The sequence below is a fragment of the Hippocampus comes genome, unplaced genomic scaffold (assembly GCF_001891065.2).
Source record: "Hippocampus comes isolate QL1 unplaced genomic scaffold, H_comes_QL1_v1.1 scaffold221, whole genome shotgun sequence".
NCBI lineage: Eukaryota > Metazoa > Chordata > Actinopteri > Syngnathiformes > Syngnathidae > Hippocampus > Hippocampus comes.
Genome location: NW_017806070.1, coordinates 148,282 through 163,435, shown reverse-complemented (window position 1 = coordinate 163,435; position 15,154 = coordinate 148,282). Strand labels below are relative to the sequence as shown.

At 40.6% G+C, this 15,154-nt stretch overlaps 1 protein-coding gene across 5 annotated transcripts in view; it reads right to left on the bottom strand.

The window, feature by feature from the left end:
- Positions 1-5,005: 5,005 nt before the first annotated feature.
- Positions 5,006-15,154, bottom strand: part of sdsl (serine dehydratase-like) — a 20,450-nt gene continuing 10,301 nt past the window's right edge. The window contains exons 1-10 of one of the 5 annotated variants that reach the window (XM_019893855.1): positions 13,717-13,892; positions 13,273-13,445; positions 9,743-9,914; positions 9,377-9,652; positions 9,165-9,253; positions 8,832-9,065; positions 7,346-7,476; positions 7,154-7,240; positions 5,280-5,854; positions 5,006-5,247 (exon numbers count right to left, since the gene is read on the bottom strand). In XM_019893855.1, the coding sequence (XP_019749414.1) occupies positions 5,748-5,854; positions 7,154-7,240; positions 7,346-7,476; positions 8,832-9,065; positions 9,165-9,253; positions 9,377-9,652; positions 9,743-9,889 (1,071 nt within the window). In that variant the 5' untranslated portion in view covers positions 9,890-9,914; positions 13,273-13,445; positions 13,717-13,892 and the 3' untranslated portion in view covers positions 5,006-5,247; positions 5,280-5,747. Of the gene's footprint in view, positions 5,855-7,153; positions 7,241-7,345; positions 7,477-8,831; positions 9,066-9,164; positions 9,254-9,376; positions 9,653-9,742; positions 10,210-13,272; positions 13,446-13,716; positions 13,893-15,154 lie in introns of those variants that run through there. The other 4 variants (XM_019893854.1, XM_019893853.1, XM_019893851.1 and 1 more) reach the window with 4 other exon arrangements.

Here is a 15,154-nt window from a genome sequence, read left to right as displayed (position 1 = left end):
CACACACACACACACACACACACACACAAGGGTGTCCCAAAAATGTATACACCCCTTCAATAATTATAAATGTGGGGTTTATTATACTTCGAATAATTTTCAACATGTAAAAGAATTTACAAATATCATTCTATTGTCTTGTTATCGCATGTTCTCAAACTGACGTCCGTTCTGCTCCAGACACTGCTGACAACGTGAAGCGATGGAATGCCACACATCTTGGCTACCTCACGACGAGCTTGCCGCAAAGACTTTCTTGGACTTCGTTGAAACGTTTCCAGTAATCTTTCTTCTTTTATGGGGCTTGTCCATGTACGTGGTCTCCCGAAACGCTTCTTATGTACGTCCTAAACAGTACAGTACTATCTACAGATAGATAGATAGATAGATAGATAGATAGATAGATAGATAGATAGATAGATAGATAGATAGATAGATAGATAGATAGATAGATAGAGACAGAGAGAGAGATAAACAGCTGGCCACACAGACAGTTACAGAACTTTAGTTCCCAAGTTACATTTCAGTCAATGCCATTCACAAGAACAAAACATGACAAGAGCAAAATTGACTTATGTCATATTTCTGTAACATACTGGCTTTAGCTCCTCATTTACAGTGTACGTGATGTCTGACTTGGAATCTTTTGATGTTTTTGTTCAGATTATTTCATAAAATGATTCCACCAATTCAGTTTAGTCCTAAATCTTTTTTTTTTAACTATTTTATTTATTTATGTTAACATTCCCCTTCACTTATCCTTACTTTCTCTCTTTAAAAAAATATATATTTTCTAAATGTTGGTTGGTACAGTTTTTTGTGAGCTTTCAGCATAAATCGCAGAATAACATAACCTACGAATTCATGAAATGTCTACATTTTCAGATGTAGAAATAATGAATTTTGGCAGCATGGTGATTGAGTGGTTAGCATGCGGCCTCACAGTGCAAAGGTACTGGGTTCGATTCCAGCTCTGGCCTTTCTGTGTGGAGTTTGCATGTTTTCTCCGTGCCTGCGTGGGTTTTCTCTGGGCACTCCGGTTTCCTCCCACATTCCAAAAACAGGCTTGGCAGGTCAATGGAAGGCTTTAAATTGTCCCTAGGTATGAGTGTGAGCGCAAATGGTTGTTCGTCGATGTGTGCCATGCGATTGGCTGGCAACCAATTCAGTGAAACCATTTTTTAAAATAAAAGAACTACCATTGATTGAATAACTGAATCTGAAATTTTATTTCGAAAATGTACAGCATAACAAAAAAAAAATATTTTTCATATTCATTGCCAGCATGCCTGCCAGCCATAATCGGGTTAAATACATGCATGCAACTGCTGTACTGCACTCACTGATGCATAGCGTTGACAAATTCAACCCATTTGGCGAGCAAGCAAAGTGAATGCGTTGCTGCTCTAAAATTAGAAAGCAAATGCACCTGACATGTTTTTGTTCTTGACATAAAGACAACTGAAATCTGAAGAGGATCCTGAAATCCTTCCGCGTTCCACGTTTACATCAAATCAACATTTGAGAGAGCATAATGCTGTCAAGAGATTAAAAAAAATGTGAGATTAATATGATCTCTAATTAATTGATCTAATTAATCTATAATTTAATCTCATCTAAAAATTGCTGAGAAAACCCCTATTTTTGTTTTAAATTCATTACATTATTGAGCATTGAGGCAGATCAAAAGATTCACATCACAAAAAAGTGGTATTATAAAGTATTTTATTGTTTTTAAATAGATTTGAACAGATGCAGTCCAAGCCATTTACTTTCTGCTGTTTTTGAGATGAATCCTAAATCCTACCTGCAACGTTTAGTTTCGAACACCAGGGGGAATATCACTGTTTCGTTTTTGTAAATTTCCAAATAATTACAAAATAAAAATAAAAGAGAACACTAGGTCCATAAAAACTACTTAGGTGAACATATGAAAAACAGTAAGAACACTTTTCTGAGCAATACAAGTACTGAACACGGAACTTGCTTCCGATAATAAATAAAACAGACCCTTAAAACACGTGCTGCAAGTTAGCACTTTGGGAAATAATACTGTTCATCATGACAAAATAAAGTGCTGAAATAAACATCAACCACTTCTAATAGGCTACAGCGGACACAGCAGCTATGCTGACTTCATGCGTCGTACGCGGGGTGTTCTCCTCGAGTTTAGTTTGGCGAAGAGCTTTGCTCTGGATCCCTCGATTGCAAACACTTTTGGTGCTAACGTTAGCCGTGGCTGCAATCGAGACTGGGTGCTTTGCATTGATGTATGAGGCTAAACTTGAGCTGCTTCGGTGGTAAGCAAACTCCTTCTTACAAATTAGGCACAACACTCTACCTTTGTCAATGTCCGCTTCAGGCTGTGACTGACAGTTGGTTCCCCACCCTCAACAATTCGAATACAGGAAGCTAACATATAAAAAGGGATACAGTATTAGAAAAAGGCAACCCACCTACAGAAACAATAAAGTTAAAGATTAAAATTTAGATGAACGCGATAAAAAACAATGCGCTAAATATGGATGTAATTAATTATTCGCAATTTACGCGATAATTTCACACCTCTAAGAGAGCATACTTCCATTCATCCATTTTCCGATCTGCTTTATCCTCACAAGTGGTCGCGGCATGTACCGGAGCCTATCCCAGGTGTCTTCGGGCAGCAGGTGGGAAACACCCTAAACCGGTTGCCAGCCAATCGCAGGGCACACAGAGACGAACAACCATTCACACTCACACCTGGGAAAATTCCGAATGATCCATTAGCCTACCAAGCATGTTGGGATGTGGAAATGTGGAAGGAAACATAGACGAACAACCATTTGCGCTCACACTCATACCTAGGGACAATTTAAAGCCTTCCATTGACCTGCCACGCCTGTTTTTGGAATGTGGGAGGAAACCGGAGTACCCAGAAAAAACCCACGCAGGCACGGGGAGAACAAGCAAACTCCACACAGGAAGGCCGGAGCTGGAATCGAATCCTGCACCTCTGCACTGTGAGGCCGACGTGCTAACCAGTCGACGACCGGGCCGCCCTGAGAGCATACTATGAAGGAAAAATAACTGAGGCTAAAGACAGTGAATAGGAAAAAAACATTTATCACATACTATCACAAAATTCTTTTCACAAATAAACTGATAATTGCAGCACATGACACGATTAAGTTGAAGACAACATGCTGATATTAAATCAGAAATGCACGTACATGAACATCGACACCAAACTAAAGCGCATTTCCTTTTCACTCCCTATTTTTAGTCTCAACGCAGCTCAAATGGCCTCTGTTGGACTTGTCATTGCAACCGTAGTCATAGAAATGGGTTGCAAATTTCTCTTGGGTGCCTGCCAAATTATGGTTAGCAGGAGAAAGAGTGTTGTGGTGTGTCATCCAAGCACCTACTCAATCTACCATACAATGTAAAAAACTACCAACCTTGTTAGGCTTATGTGACAGAAACAATGTGTGTGATTTAGTGTACCGGTACATGATTCACATGACAGATGAGTTCATGTTCATATTTTTTTTCCCCCCAGTTTGACAAATCAGAGCAACTCCAAGTGTGACCAGGATTCACACATTGGAATCAGCCTACAGCTCGGGAAGCAGTAATGGAGGCTGTGTTTCTAACCTGATAGAGTGACTCAATCTTACATAACATCATGATAGACACTTACTGAATCTCATCTTGATTACATTAAGAATACGATGCTTAGCAACAAGCATTTCAGAACATTCTACAGGAGCTAACGTTGAGCCAAGAATCTCCCATCTGCATCTGGCCTAACACATGCTGAATATCCAGAAGAGTTTTGAAGAATGACAAATGATCTCGACTTTCACCACAGTGAATTTGAAAATAAAATTAATCTTGGGCGGCACGGTGGTTCGATTCCTGACGCCGTCCATCCTGTGTGGAGTTTACATGTTCTCCCCATGCCTTCGTAGGTTTTCTCCGGGTACTACCAGTTTAAGTGGTATTAGGAGGAACATGTTTTTTTTCCCTCACAGTGGTGACACTTAATTTGAAGTGCATGAGGGTTTGTAAATGTGTGTCCTTCAAAAACACGGATAAAGTCAACTCTTAATTATGTTACAAATGCACACGGTGGGTTCCTTGGACAAGCAGCTGTTGTGACGTACACGCCTTGTGCTGCATTTGCGGAAAGTGTGAGGTCGGACTTTACGTCCTCCGGGCAGGAAAAGTGCACCGAAAATCCACTGTGAACTAAGAAGTCCGAGTTGTGGAAAAAATAAATAAATAAATAAATAAGCGCGCTGACTTTACCGACCTGTTTCAATCTGACGCCACACCACAATGGCGACCCCGCATTGAGACACAGACCACGAACGGCAAAAAAATAATTTACAAGAACATACATGTATTTACCGATCGTTATAATTGCATTCATTTAGTTAATTGTAATCACTTCACGTCACACAACGTAATCTCATTTGTACTGTGAAGATATGCAGGTATTTTCCTTCATTCATTTATTTGGTGAAATGAATGAAATTCTTTGAAGACACGGTATTCCCTATTATTCATATACATAAAAGAAATTATGAAAACGGTTTTCTGGAAGTCAAAATTGCGGTGTGATGAACCAGAACAAGGAAAAATATTTTGGAAGCAGACATCTATGTTGTTCACATTCGCCTCAAAGCTTTGAGGACACCTCTGCCTATCCACCTTCCTCCAATGCAGCATTACACTCGCGGTCATGGACTTTTATTGCATTGGAAGAAGGTGGGAAATCTCACTTTTCCGAACGACGACGAGGAAAAGTGCACAAGAATACCCCTTAGGACCCCGAAAAAAAGGACTCCGACTTCATCGTCCATCTTCAATCTGACGTCATTTGACAATGAGGACACCCATGGAAAAACAGACCGTGAACGATAAAACACACTTTACAAGATTCTAAACATCTATTTATCTTTTTGGGGTTCAATTGATAACTTGCCTCTGATTAGCTTCAATGTAGTATATTGTTTTTGTGTGCAGTTATTGAACAGCATTAATGTAGCTAACACGCAGTTATTGTGTGCAAACTGTATGGTTATTCAGATGATTTTGCATTTATTTGTCATTTGTGAAGCGTGTAAATCAGGTGACATGTTCTCCTGTAAATTAAAGAACACATTTGCATGTTTTAAAGAGTGTGCAGAAATCCCGACAAAGTGGGACGCCACATTGGCCCTGCTCTGATTCAGTCTCATGTCAGATGCCAAACAGACACTCACCAATCACATTGAGTCATGAACTCTCACAGTCCATTTATTGTCATCAAGTCTAAAAATGGGCTAGTGAGCACAAATGTTCGAGGGTGTTTTCCTTACATCAACGAGAAGAAAATGCCGAAGTCCAAGACAACATAGTGGTAAGGTCTAATTCCCTTTTTCCTCTAGAAAAAAATTGCAATGGTAAATTGCAAAAGGATTTCAGGGTGCCAGAACAATGGACTGCAACACCACCAGGTGGGCAAGCATGGTAAATGAACATTTATTGCCCCCACCCCCTCCCAAAAAAAGTCCCCAAATATACATACTATTGGACATTATCGTTTTTCATATACCGATTTTTTTTAGGTAATCAAAAAACAACAACAACTTTAAGACAATGTACATTTCTAAAATGGCATTTTTAAGATACATTCATAACATGACAGTCACATTAAATTATCTCTTACAATAAATTCATCTCTGTTGTGCATTTTGAACACTTATTCTGCTACACAATTACTTTGTCTGCAGCTTATGTTTCAAAATAGATAGTTGCTCCGTGTCTATGTTGCTGCCTCCACACACTATCACCAGCAGGGGGTCCAAGAGAGCCGGTAGACGACCTAAAATGTTTAAACGTCACAGTCATTGCGGGGTCCCATTGGGGTGTATTGGGGTTTTTAACTTATGACCTGCCACGAGCTGCTGTGCTTGTTTGTGATGGTAAAATGAAATTCATGAAGCAACTGTAGCTTTCTAGCTAATTGGTTTGCTCATGGTTCAAAGCTGCGTGGTGCTTCAATGCTCTATGGCCCCTTCATGTAGTCAAGAAGACCCAGCAGTAAAATAGAAGAATAAAAGAATAAATAAAGAATAAAATTAAGATCGTCGGCTAAACAGTGACAAGACGACCATAACGAGCAATATTGCAGTTTTAGCTGCATGTGGGTTGTGCAAAATATGGCATAAGTAAGAAATATAACATCGTAAATTGGCTTGGGTATTGAGCACCAGGAATCGAGTGGAACCGTAAGAATCATTCTGGTTCTCTAGGAATCATTCAGATTTTAAAATGTAACTTTTGATTCCTATTAGTTAGCCGTGCGTAAAAAGCACGAGCGGCGGACCGATCGAAAATCTGTGCGTGCTGCCCTTCCCACTGCCAAAACTGCGACGCGACTGCACAGCAGCTTGTCCTTGCAAGCCGCGCTTCTCCATCAGTCTCACCGCTCACTTCTCCGGACTTCTTGATATCGGCCTGTCTGCTTTTATAGATTGATAGAAGGCCCGAATTCGTTCGATATTTGTAGATATTAACGTTTAATGCATTGATGGACTTGAAATGTCCAATAGCAATGCATTATGCAGAAGAACAAAAAAGACTGCATTCAAATTATCTGAATTTTGTTTTTTCAAATAAAGGTATCCTTATATGATAACTTTGTATGTGGCTGGAGGTTAGCAGTTGTTCAAATCAAGCAAACAAAAAACACTTTATTCATGACTTTACAAATTAAGAAAAAAGCCAATACCCATCAGCTGTAAATCACGTGAATGGCCCAGATTTCCGATCACATGATTGGATTCGGACAACTCTAAATTTACTGTACTTGCATGAAAAAAAAAAAAATATATATATATATATATATATATAGTCACGCAAAAAGATATTTTCCCTAACTTTAATTTCACTATTAAGAACCGACCTTTAATTTGGGAAATTACTGATTTTGTCCCGTGAATTACCTCAATTTCTGTTACCTGTATTTACTGTAGATACCCATTAATTCTCATTGAAAGTTTAGAACTGGTACCTCAAAATTTACACTGAAAAGTCAAAAAAACATATATTTCGAAGTGAACACAACCAAGTGGATATGCAGTTTGGCTCTTGAGAAATCTCTTGGAAAGTGATGGCTTACCCTCTGCCTGTAATCGGTGCACAACTCCGCTGTAGACAGCCGCAAGTGTTGCTCCACATGCCATTTCCACCAGGACACGCTCCTCATCTAACAAATGTCGACGCAAGCAGCACAAAACATTTTTTACCTTCTCTGTGGTTTACTTTAGCAAAATGACTTACAACTTTAACATTCTTTCAAATGGAAACTCACCCAGGAATGTTTCCACAGCATGAAGAGCCTGCTTGTCAGTAACCACTTCCGAAATGATTGTGATCTCATTGCTCTGACTGTATTCAAAAGCTTTTGTGCAAACTGTCTTTGCACCAAGACATTTAGCTTCACTGGGGGGAGAGAGACACAAACAGACGGGGGGGGGGGGATTTTGAAGACAGTGGGGCAATAATAAGTGTCAAATGAGACATTTTTAGATAATATAATTTCTCGAATATAATACCCACTCTGATACCTATCGACAGACTGTCTCTGATCTAAATAAAACGGTAAATATAGGTGTGTGTACAGAAATTTATTGATCACGGTGACATCGCAGTATTAGACTGCCACAATATTGATGTTATGTTACAATATTACAAACCGTACACCTCCTTCAAAAAACACTCCTTTTCACCCGCTTCAGCCGAACAACACAGCACTGCGAACTATCTTGACCAGTGGTCCCCAAACCCCAGGCCGCGGACCGGCACCGGTCTGTGGGTCATTTGGTACCGGGCCGCACAGAAAGAATAAATAATTTACATTACTTCTGTTTCATTTATTTCGGACTCTGAAAGATGTTTTACTTTGGAAAAACTACCGGATCCTCTGTTGACACTCCAGGAAGTCGGCCCTCACGCTGCCGGGAGCAACTTGAAAATAAAAGCGGACCCTGGCACTGACGTTCATATCCTGTATTATTTGGTAATGGAAAGTTAATTTGTCTGATTGCCTTGGTGGCGTGTTACTCTCATGAATACCATGAGCACTTGTTGCTGCAGTTGGCTTGACTTCTTTGTGACAGAGACTGCATTACCCATAATGCTTCTGTTTCCAACAGAAATGACCCGATTCCCACTACTTCACATGTGCGTCACGGACAAGCACACAGCCTAAGGGAGGAGAGTGTGTGGAGTTTGCATGTTCTCCAGAGGCTTGCGTGGGTTTTCTCCGGGTCCTCCGGTTTCCTCCCACATTCCAAAAACATGCATGGCAGGCTGATTGTACACTCTAAATTGTCCCTAGGTGTGAGTGTGAGCGTGAATGGTTGTTTGCTTCTGTGTGCCCTGCGATTGGCTGGCCACCGGTTCAGGGTGTCCCCCGCCTACTGCCCGAAGACAGCTAGGATAGGCTCCAGCACCCCCTGCGACCCTAGTGAGGATCAAGCGGTTCGGAAAATGAATGAATGAATGATTATAAATTAATTGGATTAGTCATTCATTGTCAATTAATAAATACAGCTCTAAATTTGGCCTTTGTCGGTGGGGGAATTATGTCAAAATCAATGCATGATTAAATCTAAATTTGGAACACTAGACATTACATATCATATTGTGATCCCAGGTGCAAGATAAACATCTATGTGATAAATTGTCTTTTTTTTCCCTCTAAAATACACCCCCTTGATTTTGGATGATATTTTTTTTTTCTGCATATGTTTGCAGTTGCGATATTCAGGCAAGGCTCAAAGAAGAAATTTGACCTGGTGATGTCATCCAAGGTGACGATCCTTCCTGTCTTAACGGAAGCATTCAAACAGTCTGCGCCAACTGTTTCCATGGCGACAATGGGCACGTCCATCCAGCCTACATCCTTCAGACCCTGGACGACCCCACAGAGGAGGCCCCCTCCGCCCACTGATATCAGTACTGCTCCAGGCTTGACATTTGGACCCAGACTGGCTGCCGCCTCTGCGATCAGACTAGAATGTCCCTTCCTTTTGTGTGGGTAGGAGGAAGAACATTTGAAATACCAACTATTAAAGAATTTAGAGGATGTAAAGTGTCGATGCATGAACAAGTGATTACTTATCTACCAGATCAAGGGATGATCAAACGGAGACACATAGGAAAGTCCCTCTGTTTTGACGAGTCTTAGAGCTTCAGCGTTTGCATCATCCCAAACCTGTGTACAGTGGCTGTTTATATGACCTTTTCACACCATTAAAACAAACAAAAACAAACAAAAAAAAAACACTCAAATCCAAACAGCCTGTTATGGTCAAAGTTGACATGAAAAGAGCTTTACCTTGCCCACAATCTTGACATGAGCACCTTGATCCTTGAGTCTCTGGACAACAGAATGAGGCGTTGATGAGGGAATTATTATGGTGGCCGGGACACCCATTTTTCGGGTTACATAGGCAGCCGCCATCCCAGCATTTCCACCTGGAATAAAGACATCATGTACACAGCTCAACCAACTACTGTATAGTACTGTACCAATATTTAAGTGATAATATGACAAGGTTCCGAAAAAGAGGCAACCTGAGGAGCAGACAAATCCTTTGGACCGTGACTTAAGCTGCAGAGGAAAGCATCAATATGAAATAAGGTAATTCCGTGCACGCTCCTCACTTTTCTACTGTACGTATATGCAAATGTATGTATCTACCTGTTGGCACAAGTACCCAATGCCGCGGATCTTGAAAGAACCAGAGGGCTGGGAATTCTCCATTTTCAGATACACAGTGGTTCCCACACGTTTGGACATTGCAGCACTTTCCAGTAAGGGCGTGTTTATGTGGAAATGTTCAGCCATGTTGCCGCATGCAGCTTGTACTGAACTGAAAAGTGACCAAGTTGTCAACACAATAGAGTCCCAGTCGATTAAACTGACATTTAAATTGACAATTAATTGAACAGGTGTTTGGTCTAGATTAGGGGTGTCCAAACTAAAACCCGGCCGGGAGCTCAAAGATGACATTTGACACAACCCGCAGTGCTATTGTGTGTGGGTGTTAGAAATGTGACACACACACACATGGCCTTCAGGTGCAACACACCTGACATCAACTACTTGTACCACTACATGTAATCATAACAAAAATAATAATAATAATAATGACAATAAAAAAAAAAAAAAGGTTTTATATTTCTAAATATGCAAAGAAACTATAACTAAAAGACAGTATTTTTCGGATTATAAATTGGCTTTTTTTTTTTCATAGTTTGGCTGGTCCTCGATTTAAACGAGCAATAACCGACCAAGATTCTAGCTTTGGTTACAATGTGACATGGGAGTCTAGTTAAGGTAAGCCATTTTAAACTAAAAAGAAAAATGTTTCGGTAGTTCGAAATAGAATTTTTAAAATCAAACTGGAACTTGTTGCTGTCAATGCATTTGCAAAACGGGGATTCCGGCTGCGAGTCTTAGCTCGACTGTTCTTGTTTCCAATTAAAAAGTCCCCAATAAATGTAACTCATACCACAGAGCGACAATTATATTTGTTTCTTCTTCATGTTGCATTTTTTCGCTGGTGCGACGGTTATCTCTGTATTGCCACCACTGCTTCGATGGTCGGTCAAAATATGAAAGCAGTCCTTCCAAGGTACAAAAAAAAGATTGGGCAACAGATCATGTCGAGAACTGTGCTAAAAAAAAGTCAGCTGATCACAGAACCCCATGCTGCAAATCAGAGGTGGGCAACAAATCTTTCAAAGGCCAAATCAACATGCTAATTGAATAGGAAAATATGAATCTAATGAGTAGCCCTAGTATATGTTGTCGGAATAAATAAATAAAAACTAAAATAAAAATTGGTGAAGAAGGTTTAATCAGTTACTTTAAAGTGACATACTGTATCTACAAATATTAATGATACATCACCCCTCACCTCCCCACATAATTGCTGGAGCAGTGGTTCTTAACCTCGGTTCGTTTGAACGCCAGGGGTTTGGTGAACCGGTCTCAGGGGTTCGACGGAGCCTCTGACACACCTGGCTCAAGATGTCACTTAGTTATGACACGCTTGCTTAGCCATAGCTGGCTGCAGATGATCACACTGCTTGTCCAATCAGTGCTGCGGGAAATTTAGTTCACTCAGCAGTCAACGTGTGACTGTCGTGATAGTACGTCGTGTGATTATTTTTTTTTTTTGAATGCTTTAATACATGCTATGTCGAGCAAAAAAAAAAAACCCCAAAAAACTACGTGGTCGGATGAATATGTACCACGGGTTCAAATGCACTACGGAATGTGATGGGACTCAGCATCCTATCTGGATGATTTGTTTTGCGAAGTTGAGTAACTTTAGTCTCGCACCGGCAAAACTGAAGGAACACTTCTTGAATCATATTTTTATATTTCAGTAATGAAGGGTTCGGTGAATGTGTATATGAATTGTTTGGGTTCGGTACCTCTAACAAGGTTAAGAACCACTGTGCTAGAATGATCGGAGAAGTCAGTGAATACAGAAAAAGTTACCAACACTTAAGACAAGTCACTGCTCCTGTTGGCTTGCACTGTTGACATGTGCACATCATGATAAAAGCGAAGCAGACATGACATTTTATTTTAATTTATGTCCTGCAGTAACTACGGCCCAAAGGTCCGACTTTGCCCAGGTGTGCAGTATGTCTTTAAGTTCATTTATTAGGTCAGCGGTTCGGGCAGAAATAAGAACCAAAACACAACCTCTGGTGCTCATTTGAGAACCACATCAAAATTTTTATCAGCACCCTTGTATGTATGCATACCGTTCATACAGCCATACAGTATGTTTGTATGTCCGTGTACATCTCACAAAAGTGAGTCTAGCGTTCGCATTTCTGCAGCTATTTCATTATATCGTTTCATGGAACAACATTGAAGAAATGACACTTGAACACAACGCAAAGTAGTCAGCGTACAGCTTATACAACAGCGTAAATGTATTGTTCCTTTGAAACAACTCAAAACATAGCCATTGACAAGAAGTAACAAGAGTGAGTACAACTCTAAGTGAAAATGCTCAAATTGAGCGCAGTTAATCACTTTCCCTCGACAGTGTCATGTGACTCAACAGTGTTACAAGGTCTCAGGTGTGAAGAGAGAGCAGGAAGGTCCTAATTGGCCTTATACCAGGGGTATCAAACTTATTTTTGTAAAAAAGTGATTACTAGTTTTGAAATCAGTCAACTATATTTTTATATTTGTGTTCACTGATTGTTCAAGTGGGTGTGAATGCCTTAAAACTACTGCAACATCTCATCGTTATTTATTACACGTGACAATTTGACATTTTTGGTTCAGATTTTAGCAACAATCATGGAAGTTTGCTTCGCGGGCCACATAAAATGATGTGGCGGGACGGATCTGGCCTCCGGGCCTTGAGTTTGACACCTGTGCCTTATACACTCACTCAGAAGACACTTAAATGCAGTTTGTGTTCTCTTGTGGCCAACAAAAGCAGTAAAACATGGCAACTGCAGCAGAAAAGTCTTGTCCCACATTCTTAACTCTGTATAAGATCGCAAAACTAACCTACATTGTTAATGACAACTTCTGCAAGGCTTACAATACGCGGTATTGCATCGCTGTCTGTGGTTCAAAATGTTTATTTTGTATCTCATTAATACTGAGTGAATAGCAACACTTAATAATCAAATGCCGAGACAACCGTCAAGAGAAAGTACTGTATCAGAAAAAAAAGAAGCACCGAGGCGGTCCCAAAAAGCTTCGCTGGGCTCAAGTCACCTCCCGCATGTAATCGCAGGTCGAGGGAAGCTCTGTGCTACTGGATTTACGCAGAAGCAGTGAGCTAGCAACAACTTCGTTGCGGAGTAGCTCCTAAATCGGTGATCATCTCCTCCGTGGCTGCGAAGAAGCTACCTTTCTGACAAGTATTATGCTCACAAAGTGATGAAAAGACGGAAGAAGCCATGTTAAATGCTAAGCTAACCCAAGAGTGACGAGGCTAGTGCGTTTAACACCGCAATTAAGTGCTTGTGATCAAATTAAAGCAAAGACCATCCAACTTTGAGCAGCAAAATTGCATAACAATTAATAAGTGTCTTTTAGAGAGAGAATCTTACATGGTAAATTGAGCCAGAACGGAATAAACTTTGTCACGTTGTATGTCAGCCAGGTGACTTAGTAACATGCCTGTGGCACACTTTCATCGAAATACACCAAGCAGAAAAAAAAAATGTCAGCACACTTGCCTCGGTGATAAAAGCCTGCTTTCAGAGGTCAGCCCTACCCCATGCAAATGACCCACTGCTCACACACTGACTGCAGGGCCAATTTCAAGTATGGCTTTGGTTACCACAACTATTGGTATGCAGCCAAGGGTCGTTCGATCAGGCATACGGCTTCTACTTGCAGAAGTGTGAGCCTAGAATGTGGAAGAAAAAGCCAGCATTAATCAAAACATTAGCTTATTTTCACATGTTGAGGAACAACTTCATCATCAAGCCACAAAAATTATAATTGTCAAATAGTGTAAGTAGGGCATGCAAATGGATACACTGCACTCCCAGCGAGGATGACGTGTCATTAAATGAGTATAAGCTTGGTGCCTTGTGTTCATTTTGAGACTTAAAAGAAGTCCGTGTAAGGCGGTAACCTGTTACAAACAGCTCTGTTCCATTCCCCTTTATTTTTACCTTGTTATCAGTTTTAATCATTTGTCAGTTTTCAGTCATGCCAAAGAATTTGGCAGTATTTTAGCCTTCCAGCTTGTCCCCGGCAAGCGAGGCACTCCCGTCAAGAAGTTGTGCTTACGGGGATGGAGAAACTCTCTCCCACAGGCATGGGCAACTGAAATGTTGGAGGGAGGGGGCACAATTTTTTTCATTTCAAATTTTGTCATTTCACTCAAAATGTGAATAATATTGAGGTAAGATGGAAGCATGGTGGTAGACTGGTAAGCACAGTGGCCTCACAGTGCAGAGGTCCAGGGTTCAATTCCTGGTCGGGCCTTCCTGCGTGAGGTTTGCATGTTCTCCCCGTGTGTGTGGGGGTTTTGTCCAGGTACTCCGGTTTCCTCCCACATTACAAGAACATTCATGGCGGGCTAATGGAACACTCTAAATCAGGGGTCCCCAACCTTTTTTGGCCCACGGACTCGTTTAATGTCAGACAATATTTTCAGGGACCGCCCTTTAACGTGTGGGGGATAAATGCAACAAAATAATATGACATGAGCTTCATGAAAACTGTGGTGTTTTCGAAAGATAATAATAAACCCAAATCTTGACACAAGGAACGTCCAATCTGGTCACGATGGTAATGTTTAAACGTGACTTCCAAATAAGATACAACGCAAATTCAAAGTCCATGAAAATTATGACTCACCACAATGCTGAATCAATGGGAGCCCTGAGCTTGATTTTCTGCAATCAGGCGATCCCATCTCGGAGCAAGGATACCTGAAGTATGTGGTTTATGTCTAGTCTACTTCGTAATTTTGTTTTGGTCGCCGTCACTGCAGAAAACCCCCGCTTCATACAAGTAGGATGTCGGAAATAGCAACAGTGCTGTTGTGGCGATCTCAGTGTATTCAGCCATAACTTGAATCCAGAACACTGGCAGAGTTGTTGTTCGAACGTACTTTTAAGGCCGCCGTCATTTGCGATCTCCAGCAGTTTGGCTGGTCCTCAACTTAAACAAGCAATAACCGACCAAGATTCTAGCTTTGGTTACAATGTGACATGGGAGTCTAGTTAAGGTAAGCTATTTTAAACTAAAAAGAAAAATGTTTCGGTAGTTCAAAATAGAATTTTTAAAAATCAAACTGGAACTCATTTGTTGCCGTAAATGCATTTAAGAAACAGGGAGCTGGCTGCCAGTCTTACCTCATTACTTCAACTGTTCTCGTTCTTGTTTGTTTTAAAGTGCCCAATAAATGTAACTCATACTACAGAGCAACAATTATATTTGTTTCTTCTTCACGATGGATTTTTTTCAGTACCGGTCCGCGGACCGGCAGTTGGAGACCTATTTATATACATATACATATATATATATATATATATATACACACACACACACACATATATATATATATATATATACACACACACACACACATACATACATACA